Below are 15360 nucleotides of genomic sequence, written 5' to 3'. Positions count from 1 at the left end.
CCACGGGATGGATACGTCACGCACTCCCGATTGGTCTTAAAGCCGCCTCGCCAGATTCGATTGGATATTGACAGAAACGTCCCGGCTGTTTCCGGATTCCGCAGCAGGTTTCTCTTCCCATTGGTCCAGCGTGTCCGAGTGCAGAGAACAACAAACAAGATCGGGTGAAGACCGTCGGGATGGATGCAGGTAAGCGAGATTTTACAGGAAAATATGATATTTTACTCCCTTAGCAATCTCGTTAGAAGTTATAATGACTACAGCATCACTCTTTAACACCTGGCGGTGGCACTTCTGCTCTGCCGCTTTGGGATCAGCGTCGCCAGCTGGCAGCCTGCCTCGGTGACGCTAGCTGCTAAAGTGATGACTAAAGCTAACTGCTAATTATCGTTAGCTTGCTGCTACTGTTGCTAAATCTGCGGGATTCCCGCTTTGACAACTTGTGGTGTCATCACAAAACATTTATTAAGGTGTCGTTTCTTGTGATGCCATATGTTGTTCTAAATAGTTTGTCCTCTATACATCTTTGGACTTTTTAGCTAACGTTTTGTTACGCCCAAGATGAGCATCCCTGCTGATGCGCTGTCACCATCACATCGGTTATCAAGCTGCTGTTAGCCTGACTCTTGTTAGTTATGTGGGCAACACGTATTTTTAAAGCTCGGTGGGAATATTAAGGCATGTTAAGATATTTTCTAGTGTCTGATAACAGGTTTAATGGGAGTTTTATGCTGTTTTTAATAAGAACTCGATCATTTATTGATGTTTGTTACTGTTTTACTGAAGTTTATCTTGTCTTTGAGCGCAGTGTTTCCAGCTGCAGTGAGAAGCCTGAATCTAGCCTGTTATTGTGGTTGGACATTGACCATCCTCATCAAGTCTTTAGGGACAAAAATTAAATTTTATGTTTTTTTTGTTATTCAGTTATTGAAAGTCCCTTAACAGTTCCTTGTATCTGCTCGTTTAATGTTTTTAGCTTTTAATGATAGAAACTCCCTCAGCAGCATTGTTAGCACTTGCTCCAAAATCACGCTGGTTAGGCAGAGAAATTTGTGCTCACTTATTATTAAACATCATGACCAAGTTTTATCTCTTGTGTTCAGGAAGTAACAGGTCGTTACTACCTTGTAACCCACTGTAGAACAAGTAGAGATATTTAAAATCCTTCATTGTATCAGCTATTAAATCCCTTAACTTTTGCAGTGGTCATTTAGAATAACTTGGTTTTATGATTGCTAATTTTTATACACATTTCTTTGTCAATCTATTATGTATTTTTAGTCCATCTTCTTCACTATTGCTATTTTGCAAGTAGGTTGTGTAGGTAAGTTGCAAATGAATTGCTTTTTTTGGATCAGTAAAATTATCTGACTCTGAAATTAAAGTACGAGCACGGAAGAATCATTTTCAGACTGATGGATGAGTGTTTTTCACTGACTCAAGTGGCATGGCCTTTCAAAATAAAGTCCTCTCAATATAAAAGTGATCTCTCCATACCTGTCTTTCAAATATTGATTGACTTGCTGTCTCCAACTTTGTTTCACATTTAAAATGAAGCACCAGAGGCTTACAGGATCCAGATGGTACTTGCTCTTTGCTCCTAGCTCCCAGCAAGGCTGCTACTTCCAGAGTTTAATTCAGCTTCATACATTTTCTTGGTGGTTACTAGCTGCTCATGACTCAAAAGGCAGTTTTCTGGTTGTTTTAGAGGGTGTGCTAGATTATGCTTAGATAGGCTGGTTCAGATTGGGGTTAACTAAACAGGAAAAAACTTAATTGAGAATAATTTTTTTAGGGAATTTCGCTGTGCGTGTTATGTAAGCAGTGAGCAATCGTAAGAAGCAAATAGACAGTCGTTAACCACATTAACCTGACTCTAAACAAATACAGGTTATCCTGGTCTTGTGGCAGTGTTTTTCTTTCTTTCGACTGTTTCTTTTAGGAGTCCTCATGTTAGATAATCTACCTCCATCTCACACTATGTCTTCCATCCACTTCTGTCACACCAATCATCTCCATGTCCTCTCTCACTACATCCATAAATCACATCTTTTGTCTTCTTCCTTTTTTCAGCCTTCTACATCTTTTGCCCACATATCTGTTGTCTCTCAACTGCACATGTCAAAAACCTTCACAGCCTTACTTTTACAGTTTGTCTCCCAACTGTGACATGTACGCTGCCCTTTTGATGTATGTGTTCCTAATCTCATCCATCCTGGTCACGCCCAATGAAAATCTAGCGTCTTCACATCTTCAGCTCTGCCACCTCCAGATCACCGGCCTGTTTTTTCATCAGTGCCACAGTCTCAAAACCATGCATCTCAGCAGGTCTCACTACCATCTTCTTAACCTTCCCTTTTGTTCTTTCTGCTACCCATTTGACATAAACCACTTCAGACACTTCTCCACCCACTCCGTCCTGCATGCACTCCCTTCACTTCTCTTGTGCACTGTCCATTGCTTTGGATTGCTGATCCTGTGCATGGCAGGCAGTCTGCAGAAGATTATATGTTGACTTAGAGAAGTTACTACAAACAAGAGGTTTTTTCCTGTAAAAATGGAGATTTTCCTTTCCGCTGTCACCAAGTGCTAAATCATAGTGGGTCGCCTGATTGCTGAGATTTTCTGTGTTATTGTGTGGTCTTTACCTTACAGTTTCACGTGCCTTGAGGCAAGTGTTGTTGGGATTTAGGTGCTATATAAATTGAATTGAATGGTTTGGATATTAAGTGCTTAAAGGCAGGACACTGCAACAAATGTGAACACTTGATTTAATCAGTTTCTTAAAAGCCCCCAAATTTTTGTTCCTGGATGTGGTTTAGAGTTCACTCCAGCAACTAATGGATACTCCATCTGAACTCCCTGAGAGATAGGTTCATGTTTATCAGCTGCAATAATTGGCCTGTGATAATGCTGGTGATCACCTGACATTTATTGACAAGTCTGAATATGGTCCTCACTCACATGCACTGCACAGCAAGAGATAAACCACCTCAGCTGTCAGCGTGTAAGCTGCCCGAGTTGAGTTGTGAAAACAGCTTTATCTTCCCTCAGACTCCTCCTCCTTTTTTTTTTTTTTTTTTTTTGCAGCTACCTTGACATACGACACACTTCGATTTGTTGAGTTTGAAGATTTTCCCGAGACCTCGGAGCCTGTGTGGATCTTGGGCAAAGAATACAATGCACTCACAGGTGGGACTTGAATCTTCTCGCATGAAAATTTCAATACCTACGAATAGAGCTGGGCGATAGAACGATAACGATATGTATCGCGATATAACTTTTACTCGATAGAGAAATTTAACTATCGCGATAGACTTCACCGCTCTTGTCCTCTTAAAAAAAAAAAAAAAAGGTCAGCCAATACAAATTACGTAGCGCAGAGCCGAACCAATCACAGCCGCAGCGTCACGTCGCGTGACTTGTTATGTACAGCACAAGTGCCAAGCCGCACGTGTGTTTGTTTGGGAAGCAGCCAGCGGGTAATGGAGCCAGCGCGTAATGGAGGAAATGAGTGTGCCGACTAGAAAAATCAACCGAGCGTGACCGAAGAGAAAACAGATGATGGTTCCAACGCCGGAGAGATTGTCGAACGGAAGAGCCATAGAAGTTCCGTAGTGTGAAGGTATTTCGGCTATTTCAAGTCTGACAAAAAACAGAGTAGCGTGCACTGTAAATTGTGCCGAAAGCAAGTCTGGAAATACAATAAACTGGTGCATGCGTCACACTGTGCGCCACGTTATTGTTTCGGTGAAATGAATTTCTACAATACTGTTACTGTTAATTCTACTCTCTGCAGTGTTTAAATGCTTACATATACACACAGTTACTGTCCCTCCACACATACGACTCGGTTCTGCTTCTATGCCCCAGCTTTGTTTACTTTTTCCCACCGAGGCTTCTAGACTTCTGATTGGCCAACATTTCTGCACGGTTAGGAATCTAGCGCCACCTGCTGCTTTGGCATGTTCATAGCAGCGTTTTCCTTCATTTCTGCCTTTATGTGTGGACGGGATTATTTTTTAAAACGAAAACGGAAAATCTCAGTTTTCAAAAATACCCGTGTACGTGTGGACGTAGCCTCAGTCTCTGACTGGAAGCGCTAATTCGTCATTCGGCTTTTGTCAGACTAAAGTAACTGTTAAAACTGTTTGAAAAGCTCAGCTATACAACAAGGAGAGATTGAGAATTTCCTTTTAGTTCTCAGTTTATTTGATATTGACAAAAGTTAGTCAGTTTTGTCTGTTCTTCTGTAAAACAAACTAAGATTTATTTTTAGAATTAATATTTTGTTTCTAAGTGGAATTGACAATTTAGTCTGTTTCGTTTGTTCTATTTTGAAACTTAAACGCTTTAGCGGCTGCCTTTTGTGTAGTTTGCAATATTTGCCTTTATTTATCTGAAAAAGTCTCATGTTCCTTAAGTACATCTACCCTGTTGAACTTATTATGGGAAATAAATATTTAAATAAAAACAAGCTGCTGATTATTTCACATTTTACTTGTGAGCAACGGCACATTTAAATCTTACAAATATAGTTATTTGGCTTATATCGTGATATATATCGTTATCGCCTGAAATGAAAAAAACATATCGTGATATGAAAAAATCTCGTATCGCCCAGCTCTACCTACGAAACACATCACAAAGTCAGCCACTCTGTTTTGTCATTATGATGTGGATATGTTGTAATATGCCGATGTCTGTATTGTAGAGAAAGATGAGATTTTATCAGATGTCACTTCACGCCTGTGGTTCACATACAGAAAAAACTTCCCACCGATTGGTCAGTTCTGGTCTTTTGTCACACATTTCTAATGTGACCTCTGGCTATCAAAAGGCGTTATGGGTGACCCATGAATCTGTTACAGGGGGGACCGGACCAACATCAGACACGGGGTGGGGATGTATGTTACGGTGTGGCCAGATGATTCTGGGCGAGGCCTTGGTGTGCAGACATTTAGGAAGAGGTAAGGCGGACTTTATCTCTGCGTGGCACCAACAGCCCGTCTCCAGTGAATTGAAACGAGGCTTGTTTTTGACAGATTTCATAACTGACCTTTTTGTTTTCAGATTGGAGATGGGCCAAAGGCCAGAAACAAAGAGAGGAGTACATCAGTCTTCTCAACGCCTTCATCGACAAAAAAGACAGCTATTATTCCATCCATCAAATTGGTAAGTAGTGAGCTTCAAACCATTCCAGTTACACCGAGGCTTGAGTGAAAGACTTCACAGGAAATTCTTCTTCTGTTCTTATTAAATGCTGCAGCTCAAATGGGAGTTGGAGAGGGAAAGCCTATTGGCCAGTGGTATGGACCAAACACAGTTGCCCAGGTTCTAAAGTAAGTACAGGAAAGTACCACAAGGGTCCATTGTGGACTTCACGCAAACACACAAAGCCAAAATGAGCAAGAAATCCCCGCATTTTGAAAGCTGGAACAAAGGAATTACTGGCTCTGTGCTCTGTAAATTAAAGATTAAAGCTGTGCTGTGCAGCATTTTTGTGAGCAAACAACAGTTTTTGTGTTCAGCATTTCTCTTAAGCACACATTATTTGTGTCTTTAAGGCCTTAAACATTTTTAGTGCATTTCTGCTGCTCTCAAGTTTATGGGGTAATTCTTGACTTGCTACTTGTTGGTCTTTAATCCATTAGCATTTTCTGGACTATAGTTTTTCTGCTCATCGGTCAGCCATTTATTTTCATTTTTCAGACATTTATCACTACTGCAGGGAAATCGAAAAGAATCCTGGTAAGAACAGGAAAAAAAAAGCTGAGTAAAAACCCCCAATGAAATATCCCACTCTGATATCACTTAGTGTGCAGCATACCAGTGTGGTATTTTTATTATTTGCAATTCAAATTCCTTTAAGTTGACTTTTATATGTAACACCAGCTAAAATAGTTCCTTACAATTAGTTCTAGAAAAAAAATACATTTTTCAGTAAACATCTAAATTTAAATGTAAACATCCAGTCTCCCAATGGATGCTGATTGGTTGGTTAATCATTTCTAACATGAAGTACCCCTTTGGTGTACATTTTCCAAACAAATAAACATACTGCCGGTCACCAGGTCTACCCGTTGATGTCTGAACTTGACCTTGAGTTCAAGGTCACCAGTATTTGTACTGGTTTGAGATTTTTCATAGATGCACCTGCCTTTCAAAGTCCTACATCGACTTGTTTTGGAGATATCTCATTCACAACTTTGGTGTCCACGCCACTTGCCCAGCGGGGTGACGTCTATACCCCATAACCCTTTTATGTCTGAGGGGTAACTCATATGGATGTAAAAGAAAGCGCTGATTCGGATTGTCAAAAGTGTTGCTGTCAGGAGTTTGCTGCTAAAGTGAATTACGGTGCTCTGACATCACATATAGTCTCAGAATCGTATTTCACGCTAATCAAAACCCAAAACACAAAAACGTTAGAAACACGGAACCACCATGTTTTGAAACTTGATGAAAAATTTCCTGTTTGCCCCATGAAATTTACACCTCCATCAGACTGGCTCACAAACCTCCCAGTGGACCAGGAAGTCCAGAGGGTGGGCAGTTCTCTAGTGTTTTGGAGCGCTGGGGTAAAATTAAAACGTGTGACTGTGCTGTTTTGCTTTCAGGAAGCTGGCGGTGTTTGATACGTGGAGCAAAGTAGTTGTACACGTGGCGATGGACAACACTGTGGTCATCGAGGAGATCAGTGAGTGCAGCTGTGTTGCAACTGTGGACTGTTTACACAGTTCCTGTTTGACCAAATCTAACAGTTTCTGTGTGTAAACATCTACAGATTGATATGAGTCTCTGCAAAGAAACCAAGTTCATCCAAAGACAGAGTTATGCTGCTACTTAATTTACCAGTAGCAGCATAACTCTACACAGACCTAATTTGTATCTGGTGTAGTTTTCCTTCACTGTAATGTACTGGCAGCATGGTCGACAGTAATCTGAGTAATTTTCTGGTTTTTGTGATCATTTTTCTGTAGAGCGCCTTTGCATGCCCTGGCTGGATGCTGCAGGAGCCTATGGAGAATCGGAGGGAGTTGGGGAGCTTAATGGATGCCTGGAGGGAGCGTGTGCCATGGCTGAGGAGGAGACGGCGCTCTGGAGACCTCTGGTACTGCTCATCCCCCTCAGGCTGGGCCTGAGCGATATAAATGATGCCTACATTGATACCCTCAAGGTGAGAAACTAGCATGTACAGCATAATGACACAACTAATTCTGTGAGTAGTTATGGCCACTGTATCATGAAAAATGAGCACTGTCAGTGCAGATGTGATTTGCAAAATGGGAAAAATGACAGATAACCACAAAGAAATGACATAATGACGAACTGTAGAATGTGAGGCATTTAGAAATCAGAAATCCAATACTGTTAAGGAGAATCACACATGAAGGAAGTAGCAGCGTAGAGACCTTAGAAATCAATGACACTGAGCCCAGACTACAGCTGATATAACTGTTGGTGAATTAAAGTGGGCTCAGGCAAAACTATTCTAAACTACAAGGCAAGGGAAATGACAACCAATGAGAGCAAATGATACAGTTGACTGACACGCAACAGCTTGGTACACACATTTACAGACGGTTACCTAGGCAACTGGAGCCTGGAGCAAGTGTGACCAACCACCAGTCAGAAAGTCATGCAGGATGTCTGTCTTTGGATGCTCTTTTATGTTAGTGACCAGGAAAATAACTATTTAAAAGTTACGACAGTCTGAGCATGTAGTGTCCTCGGCTTTTCAGTCAGATAATGGATGTAGTCTCCGTGTGCCTGACTTTTATCCGTACTAAAACTCTAAAAGGGTTGTGGGTAGTGCAGATGCCTGTTTGGGAACAAGATAAATAATTCATCAGCAGTGCCAAGATACAAAAGTATTCAAAAGCAGCTTCTGCTAATTTAAATCTCTATCCACTTCCAGAATTACAAGCCACTTCCACAGATTCAATAATCTCAGTGCTGTAGAATTTATGTACGGCCTCCCACTGCCCGCTTCTCAATCCCAGCGTCTAACACATGGAGTAAAAAGCACATCTCTGTTCAGCTGAAACGGAAATAAAAAGCTTCATTATTAATTTAATGACCCCTCATGACTGACAGCATTATGGGATCAACAATGCAAGAACGGTACCTGAATAAAACTCCCGTTAAGTTATCATAGATTTTAATTTAGGGAAAGGGATTTTAAGGAGACATTCAGTGCCAGCATGGTGTATATATATATATATATATATAAGCCAAATTCAGCCACAGCTGGGGTGAGATAAACCCTCTTGTCTCTTTTCACAGCAATGCTTCATGCTGCCTCAGTCCCTTGGTGTTATTGGGGGAAAACCCAACAGTGCCCATTACTTCATTGGTTATGTCGGTATGTCTAGTCTCTGTGTTTGTGAAATAAACTGTGCATTCTAAACAGCTCATGTTCATCATGTGATTCTTTTTTTTCCTTCTCTTCTTAAACACCTTCATTAAGTTACCCGCTTGGGTCTGAACACGTGTTTTTGTCCCCAGGAGAAGAACTCATCTATTTAGACCCACACACCACACAGCCTGCAGTGGAGCCGTCTGAAGACAGTCAGGTCCCCGATGAGACGTACCACTGCCAGCACCCACCCTGTCGCATGCACATCTGTGAACTGGACCCATCCATCGCAGCGGTAGGACTGCCAGGGAGAGTTTGACAGTGCAGAGCTCTTAGAACAGTCTTCGTCTCTTAGACCAGCGGTCCCCAACCTTTTTTTGCGCCACGGAGTAGTTTATGTCTGACAGTATTTTCCTCCGTACAGTAAAGAGGATAATAAAGGGGAAAACAGATTACCCACTTACTAAAGAAAAAGATCCATAGCTGAACCTTCCATTAGGTTAACAAATGTTAACAGATCTCATCCCAAGTTTGTCCAGCATTTGTTGGAAAGTATGAAAGAGCCTGATAAGGTAGTGGAGGCATGTAAAGAGCTAGTGGAATAACGATGGGCTTGGAAAAAATGTCATACTGTGTCCAGATGCTGCCAAAGACCTTTCAGAAGTGCCTCCGGCTGATACAACAATCAACAGAACAACATATCGGATGACACACAGGCTGTTGTGTGCAGATATGAATATTAATAGTTAGACATAAATGTGTTTTCTGTGCTCTTCCAGGGTTTCTTCTGCAGAACAGAGGATGAGTTTGATGACTGGTGTATGCGCATAAGAAGGGTGTGTCTCTCTCTGTCTGTAACATTAATTTTTGTTTATTACAACTTAATAAAGGCATCGCTGTGTTTTTGGAATATCGCAAAAATAATTGTCCTTGTCTTGTAGCTGTCCTGCAACAGAGGGACCCTGCCTATGTTCGAACTCGTAGACAGCCAGCCCTCTCATATGGTCAGCGTGGACACCCTTAACCTTACTCCTGGTAAATATACTGCAAATTATTTTCTTAAATATGCTAAAAACGAATTCAACTCTGTGAGGGGAGTGTTGTAGCTACTCTTTAGCTCTTTCTTTTGGGAGAAAAAAAAGCAAGAGGACGTTTTGGTAAGAAAAGTTAGTTTTTGATGGGCGTTAACAAAAAACCCCCCAAACAAAAAATGTTTGTTTTTTTTGTTTTTTTACCCCCCTTTAAGAGGGGGGCCAGTGGCAATAATGCTACACTGATTGGTCGTAAAGCTCACCAAACAAGAAAATGCATGACAGCAAGGAAGATGTGTGAATCCCCCTAAAGATAAATAAAACACTGTTTCTGGAGTCTTAACTCACAGAGTTAATAAACATTAATTTTAAATTTTCTTTAAAATTTTCCTTTGCAGATTTCTCAGACTCAGACAGGTTGGAGCGATTCTTCGATTCAGAGGACGAGGAATTTGAAATCCTTTCCCTGTGACGAACATAACGAACAATGATTTGCTGTTCTCGATGGCGGACGGAAGATTCACCGTGTCTTCTCTGAATCAGAAGGGAAGCCTGAGTGAAGGAACGTGAACTGGAAAACTCTTGAGCCAGTCCAGCTCCAGTGGTGTAGTCAGTGTGTGGCACACAGCCTCCGAATGCTCCATCATTGAGACTGCCTGAGGGAGGGGAGGGAAGGGGTGTGGAGGGGAGCTGTAGCAGGAGCTCAGGATAAATTCTGTATGCACATCTTCACATACACGTGTTTCCATTTAAGTCTTAACACTTTTAAATGTTTCTTCTGAAGTGATATGGTGCCTTTCCCTGACTCCATTAGTAAAATTGCCATAACAGTTTTATGTTGTGTAGAAACACGGTGCGGTCATGATGCCCACGGCTTACGCGGTTTGTCACTAATAACTGACGTCTGTAACAGCCTGTAACGAAACCAAATTTAGTCAAATCTGAAGACAAGTTGTCTTAGTTGTATCCTCGCCAAGTCTGAAACATATACACTCATCCATTGGAAGATTATTTATTTAATCAAAGCAGTATATAGGCAGGTGACAGAACAATAGTTATGTAAAAGAATGAAAAAAGCAAAAATAAAAAGAGCTGAATTTCAATTTGTATAGCTCTCTTGACTTGTACAAGTGTGGGACGTAATATTTTACTCAAGTAAACGTGTGGGATGAAGTTTGTGGGGTGCAGGAGAGGACTTTAGTTTTGAAGAGTTTCACTCCAGAGCTCTCCGAGCGGCAGGTTCTGTGCTTTGTTGATGGCATTGAGGCTGTGGGCTGTGATGTCTTTGTGAACATTTTCAATATTCTGTGCTGCATCGATCACCTGTGGAAGAAAATTTCGATAATTAGAACAAATCGGCGACTTTAGTCTTTTTCCAGATAGTTTAACGTTAATAAGATGCAACGAAGAGACTGTGGAGGTGCTTTCACACAGGAGGCAGCATTGGAGTGCTTGCAGACACCGCTGCCACAGTTCAGCAAATATAAACTTGGATTGCACTAAAGTAGAAAGAAGACATCCAGCAGACAGAGTGGAAAAGTTCATATCAGAACCACAGGAGGAAAAGACTTCCTTGGAAACGGGTTTCCATCCAAATAGATGCGGCTGTGGAGTTTAACGGTGGTGAAGCTTTGCCTGTTTAGCTCTTTGCTCTGCAGCTCGCTGATTCTAGTAGTGAGCACAGCTCGGTGCATGATACGTCCTGTGTGAAAGCCCCATAAGAGAACCTCGGACTGCTTTCATAACTTTGTAAAAATGAAAACTATCCAAGAATTCACATTCTGAATTCTTATTTCTAGAACAATAAATAACACTAGGCCCAAGATAAAGTAAGATAAAGCATACTCTCATTGTTCACAGTATTTATTCACTTCAGTCGTTGCAGTGCAAGTCAAGCTTTATACTCTCACCAACACCTGTCAGTGTGGAGTGGACCTGATGAAGACAGGTGGAGTAAAATAACCCTGGAGGTGGTAACATGATACATTACTGTATGTGATGGCACAGACTGATCAGGAAAAGGAAGCCAGTGCAACTATAAAGACATGAAGAAAAGCTGTTGGTGTCGCAGGCACGAAATAGAGTTTAGGCGGTGCTTTGCAGCTGACAGGTGGCACCTGATCACACAGATATCGGCCCGATGCATCCCCGTTTTAAACATCCTGTCGGAATAAATCTTCCATTCAGGCTTCCCTCATACCTGCCAGTTTACTGTCTGATCCTTCATCAGCTGTTCAAACCGCTGTTGCACTGTTCTTTGGAAGACGCTCGTCTCGTATCTCTCTTGCCCAAACTGTCCTCTGAGAGCAGCCTCGGCCGGGTTCAGCTGCAGAAACATTACGAGGTCTGGCTTTGGCAGTCCCACATCAGGCTGCATGCACCAGTCCAGGCGGAAGCCCTGAAGAAGACAAAAAACCTCTATCTGTCACGCTCGACTGCATGTTGCAATACCGAACTGATGGATGGAGTTTGAAAAGCAGAATAAATGCACTTACCGGCTTAGCGCTGGTGAAAGCAACTCCAGAGAAAGCATACCTGTCTACAACCAGAGTGATGCCTTGCTCCAGCTTCTTCTTCATTAAAGGCCTGTGGATTAGAATCTGTTAGGCTGTGTAAAGACTTAAAGGAAATGAAACAAAAATGTCAGCACATTTGATACAACCAGCAGTGTTTGCTGTCGTGTTTGCCAATCAGTCCATTTGCACTTAAAAAACTGGAGAAGGAACCAATGCAAATAATTAAAAAAAAGCGTGAAACTGAACTCACCACTATGCACTTTTAAGGACCTGTGATTTATAACATTCATAGCATGAAGTAAAAAAAATGAACATGGCTTATCTAATTGTACTAAACTTGCTGTAAAAAAATAAATCAGCTGATTCTGAGGTGGGAAGCACTAACTGATTTTTTTCATAGAATGATTTTACTTTTTAGGAAACCTTAAAAATGTGATATTGATTTAGGAAATATTTAGTTGTGCATCAATAAACAGAGTCCGTTCAGCCATAAGGCTCAAAGCCTGTGTTACAGGGTCTCAAACCATTTTAATTCACGTGCCACAGGCAGCCCAGTTTGATCTCAAGAGGATCAAACTGCTACAATTATCTGCAAATCATGACTTTTCTTTTAGTAAGTGTACATTATTTAAAAAAAACAAATTCACACGTAATAAGCTATTGATTCATAAAATTCACAATGAACTTTCTGGGGTGTCCTATAAAAACTAACATCTGAGTTTTTCTACACAAAAAAAAAATGCTACTGAAATAAATTAAACAAAGCCATCAATACAAATCACTGGGTTTCTGCTTTGTTAGCGTTTTGCTCAGAATTTGTCCCTTCATCTTTTTTAAAAGAAAGACAAGATCAGAAATCTTTGCTCCGTCTTCATCCACCCGTTTGTCTGCTTTAGGTTTTACACCTGACATTAAAACACTCGTCCAGCTGCTGATCACACTGTTGGGTTTTATTAGCCTGGTGTCTCCAGTTGAGCCAGACCATTAGTGTTTAGGCAAAGACATTTTGTTTTACACATATGCAGGTGTTACATTCTGTAAAATGCATTATATATGATTAAAATAATTTAACTGCAATAAGTATACACCTTTCATATAAATATATTCTATAACTTAACTATTTTCTTTAGCCCACATAATTATATATTTCAGTTACATAAAACATGTGAATTTTGATTTTATGTAGTGTATAGCCTATATAATAAAAATTAATGTAGCCCAATAACTATAAAAACCAGAAAGCTACAGAACATGGGGCGGTTCATTTACAATCACAAGTCTAACTTACGTTTCATAGTCATTTTTATATCAGAAATAATCTGATTGTTTTGTGCTTGAATGTAAACAAAATGCCAGAAATCTGCACTGTCATCAACACATTTATCACCAAACATTTAAACCTAATATTTCATGTTTTATTAGGTTAACCCTCTGGGGTCCAGGGTATAACTGCCATTTTTTTAATAACAGCTTGATCTTTTTTTGCCTTGCTTAGTTTGGTATCATTATTTTCAGCACAACCTCACATGTCTGAATTTACAGTTATTTTTTCATTGCTATACTGTAATAATACATGTGATCTGAAATCACAAAAAAATATGAAATCAGAGTCAGCAAAAGTTTATTTTTTACTGTAAAAACCACAAACATGTTTAGTTAATTATTTTCATAACTTGAAATGCAAATTAAATTGTACATTTTAAAAACCTATGCACAAATTTTGTAAACAAAGACATTTACAGAACAATCAGATGCCACACAAATTGATTGTGCCAGTGAAGTAGTCTGTCTGCCACAAAACACCACAGGCCTGCAGGCCTGACAATATGCAGTATATTCAGTTTTAGAATTTATATTCAGTGTTAATTGTAGCTAGGCTCAAGGTGTTAATGCTAGCTTCTTTTAATAAACAACACTGTCATATGCAAATTTGTGGTGGCAAGAGGTGGCACCCCTGTAGATCCGCCCCTGTTTAAGACTGCATGAAGTAAACCTAAAGCACTGAAAAGTCCAAACATGGACTGCTTCCCATTTTCTCTGTATCATTCCTCCTGTAGTGCCTGTCATCAGAGTAACTTGGGAACGTGTCACTTCCTACATGTTAGCTCGAGGATCAGTCCACTGACACTGATTTGCAGCCAATAGGAAGCCGACCTCATTAAAGGTACTGAACACACCTGAGATTTTTTTTTTTTTACACAGATTTTCATTGGCACATATGTTCACACTAACGTAGAGAGTCTTACACCATCTCCCAGCGGTTTGCAGAGAACAACAAGTGCACCGTGTGGTCCTCCAAATCACTCTTGTTCTCCAGGTAAGCCCCAATCAGCTGTCCGATCGTCGTGGTCCTGTCTGCATGAAGAAAACCGCCCCGGGACAACACGTCAGACACGTTAAAGCCAGAGGAGAACTTTAAGCTCCTTCGGTGAAAAACGGAAAGCATTCTCACCGGGGAATCTCATCATCTCAGCCGGCCTGCCGCTCTGCTGCAGAGCTTGAACCAGCTTGCTGCACTGCGTGGTCTTCCCGGCCCTGTCCACCCCCTCCAGCACGATGAGCGCTCCTCTCTTACCCGCCATCTCCGACCACTGTCCGTCAGTGCTGCGGTGAACGTTGCAGAAACCACGAACAAACTGAAGCCAAGCCCTAGAAACAGACCTATGCCCTATCACCATTTGCCGCCTTTTCCTAAAACAAAACGTCAACAAGGAAACACAATGACGCACTTCCTGTTTCACTTCGTCACGTTTCAGCCAGCCCATTAGCTCTCCGACTGCTGCCCTCTACTGTTTACCCATCATCCCCCTTCACAGATCATTTAGATTTTGCCTACAACACCGTGTAAATACTCCGTCAGTCTGTTTGAATTAGAATATCCAAGAAAAGCAAAAATGCAGGAAAGAAAACTCCTACAACTGCTCCAATATCTATGGAAAACTGCTCTCTACTTCCTTGGCTGTACTTAGAACTTCATACACTTAATCACAAGCAACAGTTATGCTGAATAAAACACGTTTTATTAGCACAGGGCAATTTACTGGCTGATTCACCTGTGAGTGTGCAGTGTCCCGAAGTTCGCTCTCAGATTGAAATCTCAACAAATCACAACAGCAATCTCCTTGAGATGCTTCATATTAGAGATTGATTTATATAAGGTAATAATACGGCGAAATAAGATGACAACCCCTCCTATAAGAGTTGGCGTTAACTCTCCAGGTATCTGATAGTCTGGATGTCGTTTTAAAAGATATTCCCAGATTTGGTGTTTTGATAATGGTGCTGGATAGCAAATAGACACAAAATGTCCCATAACTGTTTAGTTGTTTTTTAGAGCTGGAGGTCATAAAGACTATATATTTTTATTGTTTGCTATCCCTTTTTTGTCCCTTTGTGTCCGGTGGCACCCTGGAAGGGAACACTCCCATCAGGATGAAGGTGATCACTTAAA

General features: G+C 40.9%; 2 protein-coding genes across 2 annotated transcripts; one reads left to right on the top strand and one right to left on the bottom strand.

Moving 5' to 3' along the window:
• The first annotated feature begins 55 nt into the window (after positions 1-55).
• Positions 56-10496, top strand: atg4b (autophagy related 4B, cysteine peptidase). Its single transcript, XM_026158337.2, has 13 exons — positions 56-189; positions 3091-3192; positions 4715-4786; positions 4872-4970; positions 5074-5175; positions 5270-5342; positions 6621-6700; positions 6984-7180; positions 8290-8368; positions 8512-8657; positions 9142-9198; positions 9304-9397; positions 9792-10496. The coding sequence occupies exons 1-13, from the start codon at positions 180-182 to the stop codon at positions 9863-9865; spliced, it is 1185 nt and encodes a 394-aa protein (XP_026014122.1). The 5' UTR covers positions 56-179; the 3' UTR covers positions 9866-10496.
• On the bottom strand, positions 10390-14791 carry dtymk (deoxythymidylate kinase (thymidylate kinase)). The gene is made up of 5 exons (XM_026158339.2): positions 14362-14791; positions 14156-14264; positions 11889-11979; positions 11594-11791; positions 10390-10716 (listed from the first exon to the last, which is right to left on the bottom strand). The coding sequence occupies exons 1-5, from the start codon at positions 14672-14674 to the stop codon at positions 10591-10593; spliced, it is 837 nt and encodes a 278-aa protein (XP_026014124.1). The 5' UTR covers positions 14675-14791; the 3' UTR covers positions 10390-10590.
• Between the last annotated feature and the right edge of the window lie 569 nt (positions 14792-15360).

Source organism: Astatotilapia calliptera, chromosome 23 (assembly GCF_964374335.1).
Source record: "Astatotilapia calliptera chromosome 23, fAstCal68.1, whole genome shotgun sequence".
Taxonomy (NCBI): domain Eukaryota; kingdom Metazoa; phylum Chordata; class Actinopteri; order Cichliformes; family Cichlidae; genus Astatotilapia; species Astatotilapia calliptera.
Note: the sequence above shows the minus strand (reverse complement) of the source record. Positions and strands in the feature narration are given on the sequence as shown.

What these genes read in the sequence shown, in the direction of transcription:
- dtymk (XM_026158339.2), bottom strand. Translation starts at nt 14,674, where the DNA reads ATGGGCTGGCTGAAACGTGACGAAGTGAAACAGGAAGTGCGTCATTGT. An exon ending in GCAAACCGCTGGGAGATGGT is followed by an intron (nt 11,980 to 14,155) that starts GTAAGACTCTCT and finishes TCTAATCCACAG; the next exon opens with GCCTTTAATGAAGAAGAAGC. An exon ending in CTTTCACCAGCGCTAAGCCG is followed by an intron (nt 11,792 to 11,888) that starts GTAAGTGCATTT and finishes TGTCTTCTTCAG; the next exon opens with GGCTTCCGCCTGGACTGGTG.
- atg4b (XM_026158337.2), top strand. An exon ending in TTACTTCATTGGTTATGTCG is followed by an intron (nt 8,369 to 8,511) that starts GTATGTCTAGTC and finishes TTTTGTCCCCAG; the next exon opens with GAGAAGAACTCATCTATTTA. An exon ending in CACCCTTAACCTTACTCCTG is followed by an intron (nt 9,398 to 9,791) that starts GTAAATATACTG and finishes TTTCCTTTGCAG; the next exon opens with ATTTCTCAGACTCAGACAGG.